The 26,647-nt window shown below is 37.8% G+C and overlaps 1 protein-coding gene across 4 annotated transcripts in view; it reads left to right on the top strand.

Moving 5' to 3' along the window:
• CLCN3 (chloride voltage-gated channel 3) overlaps positions 1 to 26,647 on the top strand; it is a 53,319-nt gene that overhangs the window by 11,321 nt on the left and 15,351 nt on the right. For 2 of the 4 annotated variants that reach the window (XM_026048645.1, XM_026048647.1), the window contains exons 1-6: positions 10,625 to 10,739; positions 19,611 to 19,768; positions 21,468 to 21,567; positions 23,745 to 23,932; positions 24,573 to 24,695; positions 26,012 to 26,218. In XM_026048645.1, coding sequence (XP_025904430.1) covers positions 10,661 to 10,739; positions 19,611 to 19,768; positions 21,468 to 21,567; positions 23,745 to 23,932; positions 24,573 to 24,695; positions 26,012 to 26,218 — 855 coding nt within the window. In that variant the 5' untranslated portion in view covers positions 10,625 to 10,660. Of the gene's footprint in view, positions 1 to 10,624; positions 10,740 to 19,610; positions 19,769 to 21,467; positions 21,568 to 23,744; positions 23,933 to 24,572; positions 24,696 to 26,011; positions 26,219 to 26,647 lie in introns of those variants that run through there. The other 2 variants (XM_026048644.1, XM_026048646.1) reach the window with 1 other exon arrangement.

The following is a 26,647-nucleotide window of genomic DNA, read 5'->3' on the forward strand; positions in this document are numbered from 1 at the left end:
CTGTGCGATGTAGCAGTAGCGTGTTACTGTTCAATACCTGAACTTAAAATGATTGTGGAAGCAATGCGGTGAAATTCAAAACAGCGTAACTGCAGCAAATAAACTTGGAGCACTGATGAACTTAGAGCACAGATGTGAGTGTGTACAGACTAGATACACTGTTGACAGTGGAGTGTCAGAATTTACGGCTCTCTGGTATGGAATTATGGATTTAAAATAATCAAGTCAATGTAATGAGGAGGAATGATGGGAATAAACCTTTTGATTTTAGCTAATGAAAAATAAATCATAAAATTCACRTAGGGATTATGCAGAGAAAGCAATAACCCTGAACAGTTTCCAAAGTAGTTGTGGTCTCCCTCCTCATTCATAGGGCTGTTAGTTAACAGACCAGGTCTATTCATTTCAGTAGGCAGGGCAGGGATTCTGGAGAACCAGCATGGTAGTGCTGCGGTGCTACTGGAGAGCTATGCTCCAGTTGCTTTTTTCTATGCATAACTTTCAGACTTTGAGCAGTTATTCCTTAAGCCTACTATGTTTTAAAATGCTAAAGAACTAAATTACTGTGAAGGTGTAGTCTTGAATGGCTTGCACCCATAGCCCTGCCTAGAAGGCCTTTCGATTTTGATCAAAACATGCTTTTGTTGCTTGTCAAAGGTAATGTGCTTGTAGTAATCAATTTAATGTTCTTCCTTGTTGAGCAGCTATTTAATGAGAACTTGAGGTCCCATTAAATAGATAAGCAGAAATACGTGCCTCTCTGTAGATAGTGGATATCTTAACAGTATGTACTTCGGTATGTGGGTTCTGTGTTGATCTTTTTCATTATGGTTTATCAATATGCTTAGTTTTAGAATGTTTGCTCTGCTTTTTGCTAAACTAAACATGTTATGTTTGCCACTGAGGAGTTCCCAGTTGTTTAATAGTTCAGATAAACTAATATTTATTGAYTGACATTTTGTAGAGTCTAGCTATTTAATTAAAAATGGGTGCACTTGATGAGCTCATTGTGTTCCTTCACTTTAACAAAGAGAGAAAGGAGAGAGAGAGAGAGAGGAAAAAAAAAAGGAATTCTAAGTGGAAGTGGAGTTTCTACAATGGAAATACATTATCAAGATGTATTTTTAATTGATAAATATGATTTGGAAGGCAGCATCTCTTACCTGCACTTGCAGTGTAGCCTTCACATTGGCTGTCTCAATTAGATTCTGTTCCTGGCCGCTGACTGGACCTTAAGTTTGTAGCAAACCTTTCATGTTACTTTTTTTCCTCTAATATCAATCTCGGCCAACTGGTAAGGCAAAGCTGTGAGAGATCAAATAACTCATGAGATTTTGCAGAGTTTTGGTCACATTTGAGGGTCATTTACTTGAGATACAAGACGATTGATTCATTTCTCACCTTTTTTGTTTTAATGAGGCAACTCAGTGGAATGTGGATTTTGGTGATGTTATCAGTCTGCAAATTCTTTAAGGCACGGCCAGAAATTAGATGATTACTTCATTTATTTGCAAATCATTTCTATTGCTAATAATACTGCTGGTGTCTACATCTCAAAATGCACTTGGCATCTGTGAGAGCCTAATTCGTGAATGAGCTTGACTTTCTTTTTGATACCTGTAGTGATCCTTCCTCCTGGTTGGAGGAGGAGCACAGTTGCTTGTGCTGTGACTTCAGAGAGGAGACACTTTACAGGCTGTCATATGGTGTTAACACAGGCTCTGTGATGGTTAACCTTAATGTGACAGCCTGTAAATTGGTAATTTAAGAGCTGCTGCAGTAACTCCTAGTGTTTCCTTACAGTGGTAACAGCTCCACTGAAAATAAGAATGAGAGAAGTTGGTGGGTGGTAGTGCGAAACACTGCAGCTATCCTAGGCTGCCCTTGCTTTGCACATGTATGGGAGCCTTTACCTAAACTAAGATGAAAACACCAAAACAATCCACTTTGAGGGCCTTAGGGGGGCAAGTAATAATGCTAAAGATAGATAATCAACTAATATGGCATTATTAGAGGAAGAGTAAATGCAGGTTTTTCTGTATAATCAAGAAATATTTATCTCATAAAAATAAGTTTAATTGCTCAAGAAAGATCTAGATGTTTTTAGCTATCTCTTGTAACAGCATGTGACTGTCCTTCCGTGTGTATGCCTGTTTCCATTTTGTTATTATAGCCTATAAAGGCAGATATTGAATTTGAAGATAGACACAAAGTGAAGAATAAAATAATTTAAATTTCCTACAGAAGTCAAAACTTCCTCTTATCTTTTCACGCAAGGAAATTTAATAGATTCTTCCTGTTAGTACACTGTTCATGTCAGCTATAGCTAAGTACCTGTGTATCATGTRTAATAGTTTGGTTTGGCCTTGAATTTTAAAAAAAGGTGGTATAGAAGATTGGTTGAACAAATGTTATGATAGTTCAACAGATCTCTTTCCTAAGTTTTAAGTTAGTCATACTTGCTTTAAGTTAGTAATATTGCATTAAAGGACTTATTTTGCTTTTTTCCAGTAAATGCATATGTTCAAAATGCAATAATGAGATAATATGATTGCCCAGATCACAGAGGAAGCATGAGGCACAGCTGGTCTGTTTGAGTAATTAAATTATCAGATTCAGGAAAATAATTACAATTAACTCTTTCTCCCTGAGTTCTACTTAGACCTACAGATATTTTGCCTGTGCTCCATAGTACTGATATAGCTAAACACATGACATTTGACAAAGTAAAAACACATTTTTCTCCTTTATTTATTTGTAATAAGTTAATTTTGACCATCTGTTGGGAACACAAGTTGTTACATGTTACATTTACATGGCTAACTGGGATAATTGCCAAGGTTCTTCCCTGCAGGATTTCAAAATTCCTGGCAGAGCAACAATTTGTCTGGAAGAATTTGGGGCTGATGGAGAAAAGGTTTATCTTAGTTATGCCCTTCCCATTATTGAGTGAGAAAGAGTCTAAGGTGTTTGTTGAAATAAATATATTCTGTCTTACGTGCTTTATGATGATTGTTTTCTTGAACTTGGATGTCATCTAGCAGTTGATCTGTAAGGTTTTGGTGATGAAATACAGTGTATCCTGTGGTCTTTTTTTTTTTAAAATCATAGCATTTTCATTTTGGACAAATTGCAACAGCTGTGCATTGAACTGCATATCAGTTTACGCTGTTGTATCTAGCTAAAACAGTAGTTGCAGCTAACTTCAGTTAGCTGAGGGAGTGCTGGGGGATGCATGTTGTCAGAGGCAAGTGGTCTGGCCTAGCTTCCATAACAAACTCTTTTGTAGATCACKGTGCTGATTTTTGTTGAAGTAGTTTAAAAGGGAATGATAATGTTGAATATTTGTTTGATGTTGTTGAACAGTGGAATAGCTTTAGTGGTATAGTGATTTTCAGCATTAGTCTGTGCCTTCAGGTTATAATTGCATTGGTGTAGCATTATGCTTCAAATGACAGGAATTATGATTGTTGTATGTAAAGTTTATAGGATGTAAAGTTTATAGTAACTAATTAGTTTCCTGTTCTGATAAGTGTTTTAAAACAAATATTGACAGTTTTAGATTTCTCACAAATACCATAGTCAGTTCTTGAAGATTTCTTACGGGATGCGAGATTTTCTTTAGTTTTAAAATTCATTTCTRCTACCGGCCCTTGGATAATTTCACMTTCCCAGAGAAGTCATGTTTACCCAATTAGACTTTTGTCATCTTCCAGAGCASAGAAGTGTATGTGCTGCCAGCCAGATGCTCCATCAGGAGGTGAATCATAGTACTAGTAGTTTACTCTTTGCATCTTTCTGATGKTATATAATGCTGTCAGTTGTGTTTTGCAGTTCGTTGCAGGGCTTTGTCAAAGGATGCTGCTGGGAGTTATTACGCACTTGCCAGCCTAGGGTAACAGCAGCATCAGTTTTCTCTTTCTCCCACACATGCTTTGTGAATAGTGCAGGATGAAGGAATGAAAACAGAGGAAATGTGATGATGTGTATGTAGATACATAGAAACACAAAAGCTGAAGTGCATACTAAAATCACTTAGTCTAATACGAGCAGCGAATCATTGTTAAGAATTTCCTCTACAGCTTTAACAGTTTTTTTGTTTGTTTGCTTGCTTTGTTCTCTTAAATCAGCAAAAGTATATGGGTTGTTTTTAACCAAATTGGTATTGAGGCTGTGCTCTGCTTTCTGTCTTTGAGAATGTTCATCCTTACCAGTTAATCTATTTTCAAGTGAAAGCTGCTCATCCATTTGAATTAAACAGAGGTGGTGTTATGGGAAAGACTATCGCCACATCGCTGGAATGTAAGAGCAGCTATACGGAGCCAACCCACAGATTCATTTAGCTCAGTATCCTGYCTCTGACAATGACCACAGGTCAGCGCTTAAGTACAGGTCAGGTAGTTCCTCTGAGCACTTCCATGGCTCAGGGCCTTTCTGAAATGAGTTCTGTTTTCTATGTTGTTTTTGTTGTTGTTTTGGTCCTTCTCAGTGGATTTTTTCTTCCCTAGACTTATTTTTGAAACTGTTTCTAGGATTTGCAACAGCCTCCAACACCTTAGCCACGTTTTGTTTGGAAAAATCATCCCCTTTTATTTGGGATGTATAACCAGTTATAAATACTGCTGAGAACAGCTGTAATAGCCAAAGCCTTGCCAAAAAGCTGCCAGGCTGACACAGGCCTACACATTAGGCTGGCACCTGGGCTTTTCATCACTCGCCCTTATAACGATGTAAATATGTAACTACTACTTTTTGTAGATAGCCGCAGCCGTGGAGAAGCCTTCTGCTGGTGTATGGGTTTTTAAGAGGGTAATACGAGCTTACTGAAATGAGCTCCTGTTAATGTGAAACCAGAATAGCATAACCTGAAACTAGGATGACTTGATTGTCTTGCCGAATAGACATGTTCTGGTAAAGCCTATCATGGATTGGTTATGTGTGTGTAGAAATGAAAGGGGATCAGCACATAGGTAGCATAGTACTGTCACTGTAGAAGCGGATAGTCTGACTGAAGAGGAGAGAGGGAAGAATCATCCATTAAAATCTTCTCACCAGAAGGACTACTTCAGGGCAGTGTTTTGTTTAATTTGAGCAAATCAATAAGTAGATTTATTAATCACAAGTGTGAAGTATTTATACTATTTATAGTTTATGTTTCATTGTATGTATATATAGCACATGCTCCTTTTYGCAAAGGTTTGTTGTCCTTTCCAGTGTTTTTTTCCTTTGCAGTGGTCTTGGTCCTATAAAGCAGTAACTTATATAAAGGGATGTCAGACAAACACTGGTCTCTTAGGTGAGCAGAAGGTGAAAAACGATTTCTGCTTACAAACTTCTCAGTTACTCTCAGTTACCTCTTCTCCAGATTAAGGAGTTCTAGTTTGCTCACTTGGACCTTGCAGCCATCTCATGCTTTGGATCATGTTTACTGCCTCTTTCTGAGCCTCTTCATAGGCTTATTTATATTTGAGCTTGAAAGGAGGGATCAGATATTCACACAGCATCTGAGATATGCGTGTAGCATGGAAGTACTTTTGTAAACACTTCTAACACTARTTATATTTTATTCTGACTGCAACTTGTACTGAGCCTGTATTTTCCTGGAGTCAAATATGTAGTATTAAAATATTCTATTACTACATATTAACAAAATTCAGATTTGCTGTTGGCACTGTTCATGCAGTTAGTGGAAGACTTGGTGTTGAAGATAGAAAGTAAAATCTATGGATTGCACAGCTTCTGATGCTCTATGTTTACTTTCTGCATGTACTTTGAATGGGAAGTTGGAAATCCTGGTCAAAATAAAAATCCGTGAGCTGAGAATATGGGCAATCTAGCAGATAAACACATTTGGAAGGAAATGGGTTTTAAGAGACGAACACAGTGCTCGTAGCAGCTTTGTACTGCTGAAGAGGGGGAAATAAACTTCAACAAAGCTGCTGAGTGAGCTAGGATCACTTCCTGGTTGGGAGGCCAAATCCCCTTTTGTGCTGTTAAGGTAATATTGYAACAATTTCAACAGTTTCAACAATTGGAGAAGGAAAGGACACTTGCTCAAGACAGCAGGTGAAATTGAGCAGAGCTTCCTGGGTAAAAGCCTGCCCTGTAAGAGAGGGCCAGGAGAGAAAGAGAGAAAGAAAAGAGGAAACATTTAAGAGGCTCTTGGTGAATCAGCAAAAACAGCTTGTCCCTATCTATACAGACAAGAGAACTGCTGCTCTTCAGAAATCCTTGCGATATAAGAATGATAAAAGCAAATTGTCCTTATTTTAATGGAAAAGAAAGCTGTCTAATTTAAAAGAGACAGTCTCCAAACCCTTAGAATTGTTAATATGGTCCTAGATGGTCTCAAGATTTTTTTTTTTTCCAGTATCACCAGTGTGTAGGTCCAGAAAAGCAAACTGGGCAAYCTGAGACAAGTGATAGGAGAGTAGCCCAAAGGGGGCAGTCCTGGCTGCTTTTTTTGAACTGGAATGTTAGAAGGGGCCTTAGGGACCAAAGGCTTAGTGTGACMGGGCTTTTGTTTTACACATTTGTTTGGGGGTTCTGTTTGATTTCTTTTTGGCCTTACCTGTTCAGCTGTGCCGTGTTTCCATTATTTCTCTGTTCGTGTCTGTTTCCGGCTGCTCCCGCCCTGCAGTTTTGCCTRTCTCTGCGATATGCAGAGAAGGTTCAAGTACCCTGTGGGAGGAAGCCGGGCGGCCTCAGGGCTGATTGCACAACCTGCTTGTGGCTCTGTGTCCTGTTCTGCTGCATTGTTTGCTGCCTGGGTCTGACCTGAATTATCAACTTCTCTGTCTGGAGGCCAGTGGGTAAAGGAAACCATGGGGATATTATATAAAAATATAATTCAAGATCTTGAAGTTGACCAGTCAGGAAGCAAGCATATTGGGCTGGATCCTGAAATAGCGTTCTTGGCTGGGTGAAATAGTTGTGAACAGCATTAAGTTGGTGAGGGAATAAATGATTGTGAAGGGAAAAAAAAATAGTGATTGAGAAGAGATAAATTGTTTCTGTATAATAAAATGCAAATAGAATAAAGCTTTCTGCCTGTCTTGATGCTAAATATATTCCTCTGGATGAGGGATAAATACTCTTGTTAATACTCCATCTGCCTAAACTTACATGTTCTGTGGAACATGTTATGAATGGACTTTAATGCTCATTCCTGAGTGTATATTAAGTTTTGGACCCCCTTATTTAAGACTTCAGCGAAACAAAATCTTTACTGTTCTCTGATTGGAAGCAATATGTGACTGTTCTAATAATCATGGTATCTGAGAGGTTATTTCTTCCCAGTCCAGGTCTGGACACCAGAACTGACAGGAGCAGGGTTAGTGATTCTTCTGTCAACTTTAACAGTTCTCCCGCYTGCACTGTGCAGCCCACACAAAGTTGCATGAGTTTATTCGGAGCAGGCCAAGTGAGACCACAGGGGTTCCAAGAACAAATGCACCATGACCTGAGTCAAGTAAGATGAGTCAGTCTGGGGATGGAATTAGTATGGAGTTAGTTCGGCTGTTTGGGCTGAGAAAAGGGTAAATGGAAGAAGAGATTAGAGAAGAGGGCGATGAACAAAGCTGGAATAGAAACCAGAGGTTCTGAGAAGGTGTGTCCTTGAGGCACTGTATTCAAAGCGGGTGCTTCTAGATCGAACCTGCAGCTGAGGGTGAATGTGGGTTAAATTATTTGGAGAACAGTTGGAGATGATAACCTTTCTTGAGAGCTGTGATATGTAGCATTTTGAAGAGAATATTATCCTTTAGCTCTGCTGAAGGAGAAGCTTTGGTTTTGAATAATAATACCAAAAAGAATGGCAGTTAAGAGTCACTGAAATCTTTTGCATCAGTCACACTTCATCATTTATAATTATCTGACAAGTTTTTGGCATGCATTTTTGCTTTAATGAGATCATTCAGCATCCTGAGTTTTACATTTGGAATTTYATAACAGGCCCAAATTTTAATTTTCTTTATCTGTTGCAGTGAAATTATATATTCTCTGATCAGAATAAGCTGAGTAATTGAGGATACTGAGAGAATGTGTTTGTTTTAAATGGAACAAAGCGCTTGACTCTTATTTAAACCTAGTTTTTACATGTAAAATACTTRAAGAGCATTTCATAATTAAGCTTCTCTCTTACAGCTTAGCATAAGCGGCCTGAAGCACCCATGTGATGCTGCCCTTCCTCTTACTGTGTTTGCTCTGTTCCTGTAGCACCTCAAAACAGTTTTCACTGGCTCTTCCTGCTTTCAGTGTTTATCTGATTTGTGTAACCCCTGACTTGTTCTTTCAAGTGTTGTATCTCCCTCTTCCTGAAGAAGAAAAAAAAAAAACAAGATGTGGAGGAGGGTTAAGGATTCTTCATTCTCGGTATACTTTAAAGGTGTCACCCAAATACATTGTGACATTTCCAGAGCAATAGATTTAAGGCTCTTTTCTGTGAAGATATATGAACCTGAGCCACATGAGTGGCAGCGTGCTCCTTTAGATAACAATGGAGTCATTCAGATGTATAAAGTTGCTTGGGCATGGAGGATTTCTGGGATTCAGGCCTTCAATGTATAACCATGTTGATGAAAGCTCCTTGAAAGCAAGTTATTGTATAAGCCTGCTGTTTACTTAGGAWCTATTCTATGCACTAAATACAAAAATTAGCCATGTTAAGTGGTTTTTGGTTATATAAAATAAGGATGTTGTAAATCTAGGCTAATGCCTTATGGCAAGCGTTCATAATTACTGCTTAACAAGATRTGCCATTTCAATAGCTGCAGTTTTGGAATTTGTAAGACTTATACAATAGAATTAGCTGATCTTCTGAAGATATAAAATTTCCAAACCGAATTCAAATCGGATATTATTTCAAACCAAATAGGGGGAAAAAATACAAGAGTAGTTTGGAAAAATTAAGTTGTAGGTGCCTAATGGTTTAAAAAAATAAGACTGGCGTAGGTCAGGTTAGTGTGCATAGTGTCTTTCTCATGAAAAAGAAAGAAGGGAGAAAGAAAAGAAGGAAGTAGAGGAGAGAGCAGCAAAGCAAAACCCCTGCATTGTGTTGCAGGGCAGGGAGAGCAGTGCGTGGTGGCCGGGAACAAGGAGAACACACAGGCGGCTGGTGATTGAGAAGGGAAAATGAACCGTGCGCCTTCTCAAGGCTACACAAAGAAAGGACTATTTGGCAGCCAGTCTATAAGCAGTAACCTCGGAGGAGCTATTGAAATCCTATTGAATAGGAGGAGCTATTGAATATTGGGTTGGCTCTTGAAATTTTATGCGGTGAATGTGAAGGTTTTRTGTGTTTTACATTGCAAACTTTGTCATTGTTTTACTGCATACCTAAAGTTCATCAGATATGCCTTCCAGCTAGCTAAATATCTGATCTTTTTGATAGCAGTCTGGGTCCTACTTCAGTAGAAATCTTGTGGTATAGTCCAATGAACAAGCTGAGATTAACCATTTCTCTGCTGTAATAATTTTCAGAGATTCCAGGCTTTGGGAAACCTTATGGAAGTCTTAAATAAGCAGCAGTCTTATAAACTGCTACCTAAGTTCTTCAAGTCGTATTTTTGTATTTTCTCAAATTTGGAATTGAATTCATAATATTATCTCCTGTTTTTTGTTTGTTTTGAGAGAGTGAGCTTGTTTAGGTATGTCTCACTGTTTGAGATGTCAGATTAGATCCTTGATTCTCAGATGGAAAACTGAATGGTGAGAATGCTGGTGCTGAAAATCAGGCCAATTTGGGGCATTCAGAACTTTGAGAATTAAGTTGCCCTTGTTGAAGAGGTGGTTGTAGGAGGTTTCTTATCAGAAAACTTTTCTGTAGAGATGACAGCAAATGGAGAGTTCTCTGACAGCAGTGTTTTGTATTTGAACACCTGAGTCTCCAAGGTTGTGCTTGTTTGGGAGATAAGATGGTCTTCAAAGTTTTTGTTTTGGTGTTTTTGCTTTTGCTAGGTTGCTACAAGTCTCTCCTTTTCGATTCTGCTTTGTTTTCTGTTTTTATATCTTTAGAAATACAGACTCTATACCAGCATTTTGAGAATGTTTTAAGAGAACTGTATTTTTAAGTTCCTAACATGTCTGTGAAATAAAGTTAGTATTACTTTATGCCCTCAGTAATCAACAAAATCATTTAATAGCACTCAGTTTGCAAAATTTTTATTGATATATCAAGGTAGTAACTTCTTTAAGGACATACTCGGAAATTAAGAAGTGGATGTCTTTGAAAATGAAAATCGTTGTCTGTGAGTTTCTCTAGAGGAACAGTATTTGAATGTGGAGGTGAAAGTGGGCACTTGGAGCTGAGCAGTTCTTCTCTTAGCAGGGTTCATAGTCCTTCCTGCCTTGCTAATAATTCTGCTGTTTGGAATTAAAACTAAAGGGCATTTTGTGCATTTTGCCACTCGCGCGCTCAGGGAGCCCGCAACGAGGAGCGCTGCCCCCGCCAGGCCCCGGGCGCGCCCCCGCGGCGCCGCGTGCGCGCGCCCCTCCCCCCCCCGATGTAGCCCCGGCAACCGCTGGGCAGCGGCTCCCCTTTGGTGACGTCACGCGGGGCCGCGCCGAGGCGGCGGCGCGCAGCGCGGCCCCGCGCCAACATGGCCGCGGCCCCGGGCGCCGCCGGCGCGTCCGCGGCCGTTGTGTAAGCGGCGCCGCAGCCATGGAGGCCTCGGCGGACCCCTACTCGCCGTACGACGGCGGCGGAGACGGCATCCCGCTGCGGGAGCTGCACAAGCGAGGTAGCGCGGCCGCGCGCGGCGCCCCGGGCCGCCTCCTGCTGCCGCGGGCGGCTTCGCGCGCTCCCCTCAGCCCGCGCCAGCCCCTGCCTCCATCTTCCGTATGCGGCAGCCGCCCCTCGGTGCTTGGCGGCCCCGCGCCGTGCTCGTGGCCGAGCGCGCGCCTGCTCGAGGCGGCTCTCGTACCTGCCCCTACCCCGAACAGAAATAATGCTTCTGCCTAGCGCTGAGCTCTCCAAACGTGTTTTCTGGGCTTACGTCGTCGTCGACGTCCTTGCGATACAAAGGAAAAGCTCTGTGCGGTTGTAATGTTTAGTTAAGCCCGCACTGGTGAGCTCTTAAGAAATCGGAGCTTTGGGATGGGCTCTCTACTCCTTTCTTGCAGGGAAGCAAATTTATAGCAAAAAATACCTACTGGCTCTGGTATTGATTTAAAAAAAAATCCTCTTTTAAGGTTGCAAGTTATATCTTGCAAAAAATTAGAATGTTATATAAACAAAGTTTTTCTATTGAAGGTAGTTTCTTAGAAATAAATTAAGATTGTGCTCTCGTATTCTGAGGACCTGCCTTGTTATTGTATTGGTTGGAGTTAAGCCTTTTCGTTAAGGGTAAATGGTATCATTTCTCACTTGAGTTTTAAGTTGTCTCATRTAAAATGAGTTATCAACATTTATGTCTGCTGATGACTACATTAGAAAGGGGATGGTTTAAAATTATTTAAATAAAATGAGTAGATTTTTATTCTCTCTGGACACTATTAAACTCCTTTATTCATTTCATCTTTTCCTGTACGTTTTTATTTCTGTATTTATCATATTTATGTTTATCTAGCACTGTCATCTGTGCTTTAGTTCACTGCATAAACAAGTCGCGTTGTCTTTTTAATTCTTAGTGTTTAGCTGCATATGCCAAGAATGTCAACAAGTTATAATATGGCTTAGAGTATTTTCAAGCCAGCAAGTTCTATACTATACAGTACTTCTTGATCATGGTGTTCTCTGCCCAGATCATTACTGTGGAGCAGGTGCAGGCTAATTTTCCAAGGGAGATTTAAAAATTACTTCTGATAAATTGAGAATAGCATTTTCTTAAGCATGTACAAGGTATGATTTTGTTGCTTTTTTTTTTTTTTACTGTTTTTCAAATGGGTGGGAAAAGAGGTTGGCTACATATCTACATCCTGATTACCAGACATGAGATAATGTCATCTGCAGAAAAGATATATAGATGAGGACTACACAACAGCATTATTTTACCTTCTAACTTTTCAAATAATATTTTGTCATGGAAATTGAGTTCATTGCACGCTTTAGTTGATTATAAAACACAAAAAGTAAAGATGCTTGTGGTGAAAAATGGTGTCCAGCATGTCAGACGGTTACTTTTAAATGGAGRGTTTCCAAATACTGTAATGAAAACAGTCCAGGGTTCCGGACTAGCTAGTCATGTTGTGACGATGTCAGTTGCAGCCAGTAAGAAAATTCCTAATGACTTTTCTTTTCCTCTCCTGGTTTTATTGAATTCTGTTAAGATTTGCTATATTTTTATATGGTATTTCAAAAGAGTATTATTGGTGGTTTGAGCTTASATTTTTTTATTATTTTTTAATATTACCATTTTCTCTTGTAAAGCTTAATTTCTCAAGTGTGTATGACTCATAAGAAATTTGAGTCTGCAGATGGTAAAGTGTGTGCCACAGGTTTTATCAAAACTTGCTCATTTACAGGACCAAAATAATCCAGGTTCTGATCATCTCACTATCAAAATAAGGCTAAGATCCTGACAGACAAAACTAGAAATTTGAAATAATTTCTTGATATTTCTTTCTGTGGATCTTTCTGTGGATATGTGGATATCTAAAAGTATACTCAGCATTTTTATATATAGACTTAAGAGCATTGTAAGAACAAATGAGAAGAAAAAATCAAAATACTTAGAGAAAACAATCTTAGTCGTTAAAGTCACATACCGATATTTTTTCTCCTGCAGCATAATGTCTATGTTCTGTAAAACTGCATTATAACATTAAAGCTTTCCTTGCACTGATTGGGTGCAGTGGCTCACCACAATGGCCATGTCTCAGCAATGATGAGACAACCATTTAACTCATTKGGAGTCATCAAGCTTTAATTTGACCTTTACTAATAATTGGTGAAATGAGATATGAAGTATTATATGTTTTTATTAATTCCGACCTAGTGGTTTTSACTGGGAAGATTTTTTAATTTGTTCACTCCAAATAGGCTGTAAAACATTGAGTAAAAASATTTCAAATATATTAAGTTAATTTTAATGCTGTTAGTCATCTCTTAGGAAAAATACAGATTTACAGTTTAGATATTATCTATGGGTCTTTTAACTTGCTCAGGCCTGATGCTTCTCTTTGCATAGTATAAATCTCATAATTCYAGACCCTCTTATCCTTTTTGATAGAGTGAAATAAACCTACAGGAGTAGTTCACTTCGCTGTATTCTCAGGTATCAGTTGAGTGTTTTCCTCTCCTTCAGAGCTTTAACAATTTGGTTTATGACCTTGCATCTTTGAGAAGTAACTGACATGTTACACATTTTCAGAAGAATTTTTATATCCTAAACTATGTGCAGGAATATATTGTGTTAACAAATGGTGATCATTTCTATTGTGCAATTATTTTTTACTTTGCATTTATTTTTGTGTTTTTCTTCTATCTGCATCTATTTGATATTTCTAGAATATCTATCTTGATTGTCTTCCAATCACAGATATATAGACTGACTCAGATTTTCTCTTCCTTTTTTTTTTTTAATAAGCATTTATTTTACCTTTTTCTTTTCTTTTCTTTTTAAATTTGAAAGGTGAATGATAGCGGTGCATACATAGTAGCTGAGCTATCTAAACCAGTAGCAAGCACTAGATGGTGACCAACTTTTATTTATTACATGCATGGGACCTCAAATGAAATTAATGAAATGCTGTATTTCATTAATAACCTGTGACTGTGTAGGTGGTGAGGAGGTGTGGAAATCATGTGGAAAGAGCATTCAGCTTTCTGACATACCAGATTTACCAGTGAGTTACTTGTAGTAAACCATTTGTGAGGCTTTCCATTTTATTTGCTGTGTATATTTGAAGGAYGATTCATCATTGCATGTAGGTGCAGTTCATGTTGCTTTTATTATACTATTAACATTGGGGAAGCCCCCTTCCCCTCACATTTTACAAGAAGCTATGGGGCAGAGGATATTTAATATTATACTGGGGAGAGTTTGACTCATGTGCATGCTAAGCATGTTCACATCCTTTAAGAGGTAAAAGTTTTTAGTTTTATGTTTCAGGCTGTTATTTCTCCTTATGATTTTGCTCATGTTTCGGACTTGGCAGGTGAATTGGAAGCCATCAGAGGTTGAAATTTTTATCTTTCACCTTTTGAAGTACTTAGATGCATATACATGCTCAGAAATAGAGTTTGACCCTGAAGACTTTATTGGTACCAGGAGGAGAGTAATAAAATTCATTTTTAGACCAATTACAGGCTATGTTGTGCTTTAGGGTTCAGGCCAGGAATTGGAACCAAGGTGACTGTAGCCATAAATTCTCCTGGAATTGTATTTTCAGAAAAGGTGTTACCTGGAGCCACCATACATGGAGCTTTATATGTTATGGGCATCTGGCTAGMTTTCCTAGGTCTTTTAGTGTCTGCAGCACTTGGTTCTATGGCTCCTGGCATAAAAAGGGAATAAAGATGTGGGTTTTTTTGTTCTTGTTGTTGTTGATTTTTTTTGTTAAGAATTTAACTTGATTGATAAACAGAAAGTACTGTGGGATATAGCACAGTCTGTGCTAGGTAGCTATAAATTATCTGCCTGCATGGGCTGCATGACTGATAAGGTTCTATATTAGGCATGTACTTCTCCAACTTGTCAAATATTTTGAGATATAATAGTATAGGTGATACTAGATTAATGACCTAACCAAGATTATGTTCTTGTTGGGATAATAATGTTAGGATTATTATTATTTCTGTTGCATCCTGTCTTTGCCCTCCAAAACAGAGTAAGTAAATACCTCTTACGTACACACAGCAGCAGTGCTTAGAAATCTGATTATCTTAATTTCCATTGTCCTGACTCTGGTAAAGCCTAGTCATTGTTTGTCAGAAGCGAGATTATTTATTCAATTATGTTTATGTTTTTTTCAATTATATGCAATATATATTTTTTCTAGTCTCCTTCACTGTGTATTGTCCATTTTGTTTAAGTTGTAAATTTAGTAGTGTGGGAACCACGCACAATTCATTTAGGCAGCTGAAGTTCATATTGGTTATATTACATAGCCAAATAAATGATGATATAGTCTGTCTTGCATGTTCTTTTAAGAATCTGTAATGATTAAGTAATGATTAAGCAGTACTCAACCTCCTCTCTGCCTTACCCTTAAATTCAAATGTGTTTGCAGAGGACATAACCTTTCAGAGGCTTTTCTTTCACACGGCAGCACTACTGTCAACTGTCATTTATTCCTCTGCACTCCTTTAGTCCATCAGCTCCTACTTTTTGAAGGTTATTTTTGAACCTCGATTTTTTGGTTAGAAGAAATAGCGATGAAAAGTTTTCTGTAAAGCTTTTTGTTTTCTCTGTTCTGTGTTGAACCTTGTTCTGAGTCTTCCTGTTTTTCGCGGTATCAGACTAGCCAACTGATTTTCAGTGTGGAATGTGTGTGTGTGTATACTGAAACGTCCATATATATATATATATATGTGTCATTCTCTATCAGTGTTTGTAGTGCTGAGAGGTCAGTGCAAACCTTTCAAGTTAAAGCTTGTAAGCCTTGCAGTTCAGGCAGGCTGACGAAAGAGCCGAGCTGATTTCTTAGCTGCGCACCAAGGGGAGAGTGTTGCTTGATCACAAAGCCTCAAATCGCCCATCAGCAGCAATGGTGAATAATGCGCCCTGATGTGGATAGTTCGCTTCCAAATCTGAAACTTATAAAGTATTTCTGCCTTGGCGAAGACAAGGGCCTGCTCTTGAGTGATTACAGATAAACTGGAATAAACTGGCAATTATTTTTGCCTTTTTTTCATTGATCATCTCTTTATTTAGAGGTCAGAATAGGGATTAAAAATAAGTTCTGGCACTAACATGACTTCTTTGTACACACATTCCTTGTTGCAGGCACGAAGGATCCTAATGGTGTGTGTACAGGGTGCTTCCCTGCTTGCGTTCCCCTTGCCACGTAATACCCAAGGACACGTGTGCAGCAAAGCCTTGGATTAGTGTCTGCCCTCTGGAGGGCTCCAGCTCCTGCTGATTTTAGCACTCAGCAGGTTTGGGTGGTTGTGTCAGGGAGGGCTTATCCCAGCCTTCCATGTAAACTGCTTAGCTTGGTTTCTGCTCACAGAAGTGCCCTCCTCTTCCTCCCCGCCTCCTTGCCTGCTGCTTGAAGTGGCACAAGCAAAGCACCTTGCTTTGCTCTCAGCCAGAAAGACACCAGCCAAATGGGGTCCTGTGTAGTTGTGTGGGGTCTGGAAAAGAATATGTGAGCAGCAGCAGACTGTAGCTGTAAGAGTTAGTATTTAGTAGTTCGTAAACAAGTTAGCTTTGAGAAATTGTCCTGGTCTTGTTCTACCATAGATTTCTTCAGTGACATTGTTTGTCTGCTGTTGAATATACAACTCTGCAATATTTTAAACATACACTTCTGAGGGAATTTTGCACTTTGCGAAATGAATATTGCTGTATGCCAATTGGATATTAACAGTTGTGTAAAATTATCTGAACTGCTTGCAGAAAAAGGACATAATTAAAGTTTATGAGCAGCATATTTATATATGTCAGGACCTAGTCCCACAGTTTGTTGCTGTGGAAGGGGAGATCTCATTTGCCTTTCCTCTTTTTCTTCTGTCTGTTCCTGCTCTTGCACTCATTCTGTTTTCTGACAGCTCGATAGCTTGATTTCAGTTCTGTAACTGCAGTCTTGGATGGCAAAGATTTTTGTTGCTTGTTAGCTTGGTCTGCTTAGCTGCATGAGTGTGGGTGAGTGGCACAGTGTGGCTGGGTGAGTGAGGGCAGAGAGKGAGAGCAAATGGCAAGGACGAGAGCAAGAGAGGAGTGAGACCTTACCTCTGGGCAGCTTCGTCAGACCAGCCCTGTGGTGCTGTCCTGTCCTGTCCCATTCTGAGAGACAGCGCCTTGCTGTCAGAAAGTGAAGTAAGCTGCTGTATGCTCRGCTAGCCCTGTGTTTCATGTGCATTGACTTCTAAATATGACATAGTGTAAGCACTATATATATACACAAACACATATACTTACTGCATGTGATGAGGATCGCTAACTTAAGTGAAAGAGCTTCTTGCGGTGTTGAAGTGCAAGAGAAGGAAGGGAAGTGAAAGTTTACAGAAATGTTGTTGCATTGGTTTTTTTCTTTAAATCCTCTTTCAGAACAGTGCAGTGCATATAGATCACAGTGCTGGCTGAAAAATGTCTTCTGTCATTACTGTCAGCTGGCTACCTGACATATTTTGCACAGTGGGCATCAGATATTAGAGAGCTCTTCACTTCATGGTCCTTTCCAGGGCAGCCTTGCTGCTGCACATAATGCAGGGTATCACTGCGACCTCTTTCCTCCTGGTGTAAGATAATATCTACTCGGCAGCATAAGGCATTCAGGAGGGCTCTGTATTCAAAGGAATCAGCCTCATGTCCTGTGCCTCCTTCCTATCACATGCTTCCGTTCCAGCACCCAATATGGTGTGCCATGTGTGTTTATCCGTCGTGTCATCCAGCAGATACTGGCAATGTAGGAACCCGAGGCACTTTTAAACGGAAAAAGTGAACATGGAAATGTTGAGTGTTTGTGGCACTTGCAAGGAGATTAGTTACACCCGTTTTCGATGGGTTGACATCTGCTTACTTTTGGATGGGTTGACATCAGCCCCAATGGTTCTGACAACACTAAGGAGCTGTATTTAGAACAAAAAATAAGCTAAAAGTTGTTCCTCCTCCCCARATATCCATACATCCCTGCCTGACAGGTCAGATGCGAGTCCAATGAAATTCCTTCTCAGGGCCTATCTGAACCAGTGGAATACTGAGCTTGATGGCCACTTGGGCCTTGGCTTCAAAGGATGGAGCTTGGTGTCATGTGCCATGTGCTATTGCCTTAATGATCATGTTAGTTAAACAGGAAACAGTCACATTCTTTAAAGCTTTGTGTGTATTACCTCAATATAAACATTTTCTTTGCAGCAAGTACTGCAGCAGAAGTAGATGGCGGGGGGGGGGGCAGTGCCACCTGTGCCACCATTGCATGTATCTTGGCAGCAATTCCAAAGATTTTATTTGTGGACTATAAACAAGCTACTGCAGGAGCTGATAAAACAAGATGTTACGGAAGTGATGACATTGGAAGCTTGAAAATACAAAGCATTCTCCATCAGTTGCGAAGTAGTTTTCCATGCTCCTCTTCCTTTTCTTCCTTAGTCTGGTTACTGAAAGAAACAGTGTTGTGGGTGTTGCTGTGTGTGCTGGTTGTGAAGGAGCTAGCTAGTAAGGAAATAATAGTACAAGGCATTTCCCTTATATAGAATGTGACTTGTCATGACTGAAGGGTGTTCTATGAGCTACCTGGAAAAAAAAAAGTATTTGGCTTACTGATGCTTTTTAGCTGAGCTGATTATCTTTCGTTGATACCACTTTTTAGGTTTGGCATAAACATGTAAGAGATTGGTAATCAAGGGTACGAATATTTAAAAATAACTGGCATCTTACAGGATGTGAACACAGTATCTAATCATGCACTTAAGCCTTTTTTAACAGTCAAATTTTCCTATAGTAGTTCATAAACTAAATTTTAAGTACAGCTTGCATCAAGGTTGCATCAATCATTCTTATCTTTTGCTGTGTTGCGTTGAAATTTCTCAAGAGTCTTCATGCAGAGCAGTCCTGCTCTTTTAACTGGTATGCTAGTTCATGTTTAATGGAAATATGGAGCACAGTAATGTACAAATTTAACCCCCTTTAACCTGCAGCTCTGACAAAAAATGCTCATGTGCCACATGGAGAGCCTTAAATTAATTTCTTATCTGCTGAAGATGATACTCCTATATGACACATTTAAAATAAACTTTCTTCTTTTGCTTCAGGAAGTTTCTTAGGTTATCCTATGTCTAAATTAGCAAATAATATGGCTCCTTAAGAATAGATTTGTAGAGGAAAATAGCTGATACTTGGCACGCAGTATCATCCTATAATTATTTGACAGTGTTGCTTTGGACTTGCTCTAATCTCTTTTGGGGCCTGAATGCCTGCTTGCATTTGGAAAATATTTTTTGATTTAATATTCTGCARGGAATTGAGTTTGTGCCCTGCAGGGCTCAGTGATGTGGACCTGACCAKACAGTAGGGAAGTCTGAGATACTCACTTTAAAAGCATACTACTTATTTAAACTTAAGTGCTGTTGTATGTACAGTGCTTTTTCTGTGTTGTGCAGCAAGTTGCAGGGTTGCAGAGTCCTTGAACACTGCTGAAGTACACACACAAGTGGTACATTTTTTGAACAAGATTGTTGGTTGTTGTGGCTGGCTTCATGGTTTCTATTATTATTATTATTAACCTTAACAGAGAATAGTTTGAAAGAAAGGAAGCAAGTTAAAAAATGCTGAAACAGCCTAAGGAGTCAAAGCCCAAAGGCACAGATGCAAACTTAAGATCAGTAATAGTTGCTACAAGTAGTGTTGGGGTTGTTGGGGTCTGATTGAGCAATGCATTTCGACATATGCATGTTATGGGAAGTGTCTTARTTACTCATGGAAATTTTATGTGCAGTAAGGTTAAGATCATTAGAATAGTTAATTATTTTATTACAGAATCTGTTTCCTATCTTTTCTCTGCCACAGGAACTCATTATACAATGACAAATGGAGGAAGTATCAACAGTTCAACACATTTATTGGACCTTCTGGAYGAACCAATTCCTGGAGTAGGAACGTATGATGATTTCCATACCATTGACTGGGTTCGAGAGAAGTGCAAAGACAGAGAAAGGCATAGACGGGTACTTGAGATAAATAACAATACTTGAAGGGTTTTTTATTGATATTGGGATTAAGATCTGATTTAGTAGCATATAAGTATGTTCGTCCTTTAAGATTTGTTAGTACTTGCATCAGATAGAACTACTCAAATGCTATAAAAAAGATGACCCATTTCATTACTCCCTGCAGTATTGTGATGGTATTATCTGGAAAGCAAACAGTAATATAATACAGGGTGATTATTTTTTTCCTAAAAATGAGGGCTTTCCTCTTTTTTTCAATATAGTTATATTTAAGACTGTTTTCCCATGTACATGTGTTTAGAGCAGTACCGTAATTTTTGTGGTACCTTTTCTTGCATATTTTCTCTTATGCTGATAGGAGTGTGTGTGTAGACAACTATATAGATACACTCCTGTCTATACATTAAAGGAAAAAATAGTTTCAGTAAGTATGRGAAGTTCTTTCTATTTTCCCATCATAGAACTTTTTTTTTCCTCTGTTGCTTCATTCACAAAACCCTTAAAGTTCAGGCTCTGTTCACCTTTATGATTTTGTTTTGCAGTGGGTGTTTTCTTGGACTGGGCTTTAGTTATGTGACTCAGTAATCTACTAGATACTGTCATTCATGTTAGAAACTTAATAACATTTTAGGAGGGATTATGCTGTTTGAAATTTTTAAAGGTTATGAATGCAAGAAGAGCATTAAGAATGATTAAGAACATTAAAAAGAAAAATCACTTCTAGAGATGTAAAGATATGGTTCTCTCAAGGTCTTTTTAACTGACCAAAAGGAATAGCGAGAAGTGAATGATACTGAATCTCAAGCCTCAGAATACTGCACATGAATCCCTCTACACAATCAATGCAGTATGGTATAGTTGGCTGGATAACTATTATATTTTTGTCATCTTTTGAAATGGTAAATATAAGCTTCCTGGAAGCAACTGTCGGATGTGTAAATTTTTTCTTCTTTTATGTAATGAAAATATCACAAGAATAGAATACATTTTTATGGTGAAAGCTTAATCATAAAACGAATTATGCATAGATTTCAGCTACACTCACAAACTAAATGAGACTAAAATAAGAATGAATGTTTATCAGAATTGTATTTTATTATTGGTAACAATTGACTAGAAGTATTAGGCTGTTGCCCAATTTTGTGTCTTGTTAAGTCAAAATGTGAATATTCATTCAAAAATGAATATTTACATAAGTATATTTGAAATAGCAATTTTTGAATTTGAATTAGGTGGTGAATTTGAATGGTTTGTTTCCAGCCTGACTCTTTTATATTGCTTATTGATTAAATATTAAATATTGCTTATTTATTAAATATTAGATATTGCTTAAAAATGGTCTTCTGGTCTTTTATTTGAGACTCAACATAGAAAAAATCACTTAAGAATAAGAAGAAAAATATTACATTATAATAATACAAAAATATTACTACKTTGTTGTTTTTCTTTAAGTATATTTCCCTATCCTCTGTCGGTTAGTCTATGTCTGAACAATCAAGCTGAATTATCTTGGTAAAGCAGTTATCCCTATAAACACTGTGAAGCAGTGTGAAGCAGTGCTTCACAGTGTTTAGAGATGGGGGATGTTTTCCCACAGCTTGCGTCATCCAGTTTGTATCCCATATTTGTTGTTTTCCTCCTGATTGTGTCAGAAGAATGCATACATACAAATATGGATTATGATTTGTCTTTGCAGATTAACAGCAGGAAGAAGGAGTCAGCATGGGAGATGACAAAAAGTTTGTATGATGCATGGTCAGGATGGCTAGTAGTTACACTGACTGGTCTGGCTTCAGGTAAATAAAAATGGAGATCTCTCTCCCTTTGTTTGCATTTGTAGTTACTGTGATTTTTCATCACTGAATGAGMACTTGTTAAGGCTACTCATGTTATTTCATGAGGGGGAAAAAAAAGAGTGACTACCTTGATTTATAGACTTTAGATGTATTTATGATATTGGAGGAGGATTGGAAAAGAATGGAAAGAAGTCTTTTTTTCCCACTGGAAGCAGTAAGAGTTTATGTGAGGTACTGAAATTCTACCTAATCAAATATGTATGTTGCTAAACCTTATCAAGTATTGGTTTTCCTTGTCCATTAAATTTTACTTTTTGTCTATAAGATATTTTTTATTTCTTGTTTAAAAATGGGTGTGTTAAGTAATTGTACCTGGTGTTTTTCTGGTATGGAATAATTTTTCCTGCTAGGAACACTGACTCTGTCGCATAATTCATAAATTAACTGCAGCACACCTGTAGTTTCAGTAAACAGACCTGCTCGTAAAGCATGTGTGAGCAAATACATGAGCAATACATGAGCAAAATTTAGCTGTATGTTTATGTCCATCTTGGTAGAGACKACTATGGAAAATGTATGAGGTTTAGCAAGTAGTATTAACTTGTCTTTCCTTCAACTTTAACATCAACAGATAAAGTGCTTTTAGGATGGGTTGTACAGCTGGAATCCTGATGTGTGGCCCCACTATGATGCAGCGACACTTTGCATGCAGAGTAATAAAAATGTTCCAATGTGAATAGTCGCAAGCTTTGTGCCCACTTTTGTCCAAAAAAGGATCTCAGAAAATCAAATTAAATCACTGGTAAAATAGATTAGTGAGATATTGGATGTGCTTGTTAAAGTGGCATAGTAGATGTATAATTACCCTCATAAATACGTAATCACTTTCACAAATCACATRTGAATTAATACATAAGCAAAATACATATAGCAGGTGTTTATATAATCTGTGCATGCCTCTTGGGAGTATATCATTACTGGTAATTGTTTATAATAATTTCAGTGGAAAAGTATAGTATTTAAATTGATTCATGTTTTGCCTGAAAGCGACAGTGTGTGTTACAATCCGAACAACATKAAGCTAGTAAATTCTTTTCATCAAAWTCCTCGGGCTTTTCAGTTTCAATACCTTTCTGCTGTATGATGTACTTGTATGTGTATGATGAACCTTGAGTGGGGCTGCAGCCTTGATGTGATTTCACATAAGCATAACTTATTTCAAGTTATGTTCTGATAAAGGTATTGCTGTACAGTTTGAGTTGAGTATTCTCTTTATTTGTCAAGGATCTCAAACTTCTCTTTATTTGTCAAGGATCTCAAACTTCTCTTTATTTGTCAAGGATCTCAAACTTAGACCCTACCAAGGTTAGGAAAAGTAAATTACTGATGATTGTCTAATTTGCACAAATAAGCTCAGTGGCTGTTTATAGATAGCGAAGTCTAATAATGATTAATACCTTAAAAATAGGAAATTATAACTAATTAGCAGTTGCTCATGGTGGCAACTTGACTTTAGATATATTTTTCCATATGCTGCTGTTATGGAAAAAAGTGTCTTGCTTCTCCTGAGTAATGCTCATTTTCAATGTCTCTTTCAACAAGTTTTCCAAGTGTAATTACAAAGCATAATTCTTTTAAAGCTATGAAGTCCAGAAGTTCTTACCATCCCTAATGCTTGTAACTTCCACTTTATGTGCCTATCATGTTTCAGAATTAAGCTAAAGAGTTTATTTTGCATGTCATCAGAGGTTTATCTAGTGTTTTATTTATGGTGAAACTAGATGAAAATAGGTGAAACTTTTTGACAAGGTAAGAATTGTCAAAATATTTTTTAAAACAGTTTCAGATCTCTCTGAGGCATGATACASCTTGTTTGTCAGGAAGTGTATGGTCTTCTTGATTAAAAAAAGGTAACAATTCTCTGGCTCTCAAGTCCTTTATTTCAGTTATTGAAAGTTGGTGCTGGAGAGAGATGTATTTAACCTCAGAAATATGCACAGTACTATATTCTTCAGGAATATACTAATCTTGCCTTCTTGCAAATTGAGTATGAACATGGAAATCCCTAATACTTGAAGTTTTCAGTAATTTCAGATTAATGCCACCACATTTCTTCATTTTAGCTGTACTTGTTATTGCTGCTTCCCAGAATACTAATACTTTTTTTTATATACCAGGGGCATTGGCAGGATTAATAGACATTGCTGCTGATTGGATGACAGACTTAAAGGAAGGCATTTGCCTTAGTGCTTTGTGGTTTAACCATGAACAGTGTTGTTGGGGTTCAAATGAGACCACATTTGAGGAGAGAGACAAATGTCCACAGTGGAAAACATGGGCAGAACTAATAATTGGTCAGGCAGAAGTAAGTATATACCCATTCATTGATGGTTTTGTTCAACCTCTCTATTGATCATAGAAAAGACAGCTAAATTGGGGCAATCTGCTCTGTTTTTCAATATTTTGATTGGAATTACTTAAACCATAATAAATGTGCACCTTTGAGCTACCGGAGAGCTTGGGTTGTTGGCAGTGTAAAGAAGTAACAAGGACGATGTAGTGAATGATTGTGAAAATACTCTTGCTAATTATACAAAAAAGCTAAACAAAAGTGAAATTTTGATTATCTTCATATAACTAATAATAAATTATTTTTCTACCACAAAACTTTTAAAGAGTATTTAACTTCATGTTCAGTACGTTTTAGCATCCAAAAGCTGTAAATATTCCTGTCCTATTGTTTTAGTTTGTAGTATGTAATATTAGAGAATGCTAGCTTAGTGTAACTCAGTCTTTGTTGAGGTGCGAGTTCCTTTTCATAACACTGTTGTGACTTGTTAATAATTTACTCTTATGGGAAATATATGTGTAAATTTGCATGTATATTGCAACAAGAGTGCGTTTAGATTACTTTTAAGTAGTGATTAAGCTCATGTATCAATTTTATTTTGACATTTTGTCAAAAATATTTTTTGATATTTAAGGCATTTTGGTTTTGTTTTCAGGGTCCGGGTTCATACATAATGAACTACATAATGTACATATTCTGGGCTCTGAGCTTTGCTTTCTTAGCAGTTTCTCTGGTGAAGGTGTTTGCTCCCTATGCCTGTGGCTCCGGGATACCTGAGGTGAGGTCTAATTAATATATACGTTATAGTTGTTCCATATTAATGTGAAAATTTCAATTGCTGTAATGGTCAGATGGGGAGGCCCTATGACTTTGAAATACATTAATATAAGTATTCAGATGGAAGTAATTGTCATTTATAATTGAAACAAAATACTTGAGGTTTCAGAGTATATGCGGAGTTTGTGGATTTGGGGGATGTACTTTTGACTGGGTGACTGTTCTTGGAAATATTTAGCTTAGAGGATAAACTTCTGAAGAATGATATACCACCCATCCATTCCCAACTTGGCCTGTGATTGTAGGAGAGTGGTCCATGGGCAGAATAGAGGATCCTCTGATAGAACAACCGGTCTTTTGCTGTAGGCTGTTTTTTTAATTAACATAACCTGGCATGCAGCCAACACATGAAGTAAAACATTTGATAGCCTTTAAAACTTCTTTCAATTACAGTTGCTTGTCTAATACTACCCACTATATCTAAATAAATAAATACAAAATCCTCAGTCTCACTTTCCAGTTTTTCTGTGAATGTTTCCTCATGCGTTTGTGTTGTAGGAGTTGAAGGACAAATGAGAATAAGTCCAGAGTAGCTCTGGGCCTTGATCCCAGAGGAGGTTTCATCCTAATTTGGCCTTCGAAATTATTTAGCTAACCTTTAGTTTCTACATGCAGCTGTCCAATATTTTCTGTACATCTGCTTTTGTACATGTGTTGTCCTCTGCTTTGATAGCTCTGTTGTTTCCTATATATGGGCAGATTTTCCAGGCTAATGACATGACACTTAGACCAAGTAATACTGTAGGAAAAGGGTGCTTTGAAAGGCTGATCTTTCATCTTTGCAGTCTCATGGAACATACTTTAATTTTGATGTGGATATGGTAAATATAAGGACAAAAACAAGAAGTGCAGGATTGGTGCCAATGAGATGTTGCTGCAGATAGTTTATAGGTGACCTTCAGGGCAGTTTTTAGAGTCTCATTTTTATTCAGGAGATTTCTGACTTTTACTTGACAATTTGTGTACTAAATCAACCAATTCAGTCTAAAAGCTACTGCAGGTACAGTTTTTATTAAATGTAATTGATAATGTTCTTGTATGTTAATGTCTTAATTTTTAGCGTATGTGAAAATGAGAAGCTTATGGCAACCAAATGACTGAGTCTAGTAGTCTGAACAACAACAACAAAGTTTTAAAGTGCAATGTTTTAAATTGCAACTTATTTTTTAGATTTTTTAAAGTTATGCATCAAAAATATTTAAAATTACCTATTTCATGAGGCAGGTAGAACTCAGTAACAGATTTTTTTTCTTCCAGATAAAAACCATTTTGAGTGGCTTCATCATCAGAGGTTACTTGGGGAAGTGGACTTTGATGATAAAAACCATCACATTAGTTTTGGCTGTAGCATCAGGTTTGAGTTTAGGAAAAGAGGGTCCCCTGGTGCACGTTGCCTGTTGCTGTGGGAATATTTTTTCTTACCTCTTTCCAAAGTACAGCACAAATGAAGCTAAAAAAAGAGAGGTAAGTTCTTGTCAACGCATCTATAGAATGTATTGACTCTGGATGTTTACTAGCGAAAATACTGATTTCTTAAAAGACAGTATTTGTTCTTTCAGTTAGCGTTTAGACTTGGATTATCTGCAGTTATTCAATAACCATGTATTAACAGTAGCTTTCTCCGAGGTAAATTATACATGTCAGAGCGCATTTGCCTCTCTCCTAATTTGGAGACTATTTGATTTAACTTAAATTCTTTATGTTCTTCTTGGGCACAGTTTTGGCTCTTGTCTTCTGTTGTGAGGAGAGAACCTATTTTTGAACTTAGCAATGAATTATTCCTGTGAAAGTCTTTGTGACAGCAGTGTTTTTGTTCTATTTTTGGTTTTGTTGGTAGAGCCACACTAATGAAAGCAAGTATAGTGTTAGTGGACAGCAAGATCTAATGTTCTT

The sequence above is a fragment of the Nothoprocta perdicaria genome, unplaced genomic scaffold, assembly GCF_003342845.1.
Source record: "Nothoprocta perdicaria isolate Ctin4 unplaced genomic scaffold, notPer1 scaffold_56, whole genome shotgun sequence".
Taxonomy (NCBI): Eukaryota; Metazoa; Chordata; class Aves; order Tinamiformes; family Tinamidae; genus Nothoprocta; species Nothoprocta perdicaria.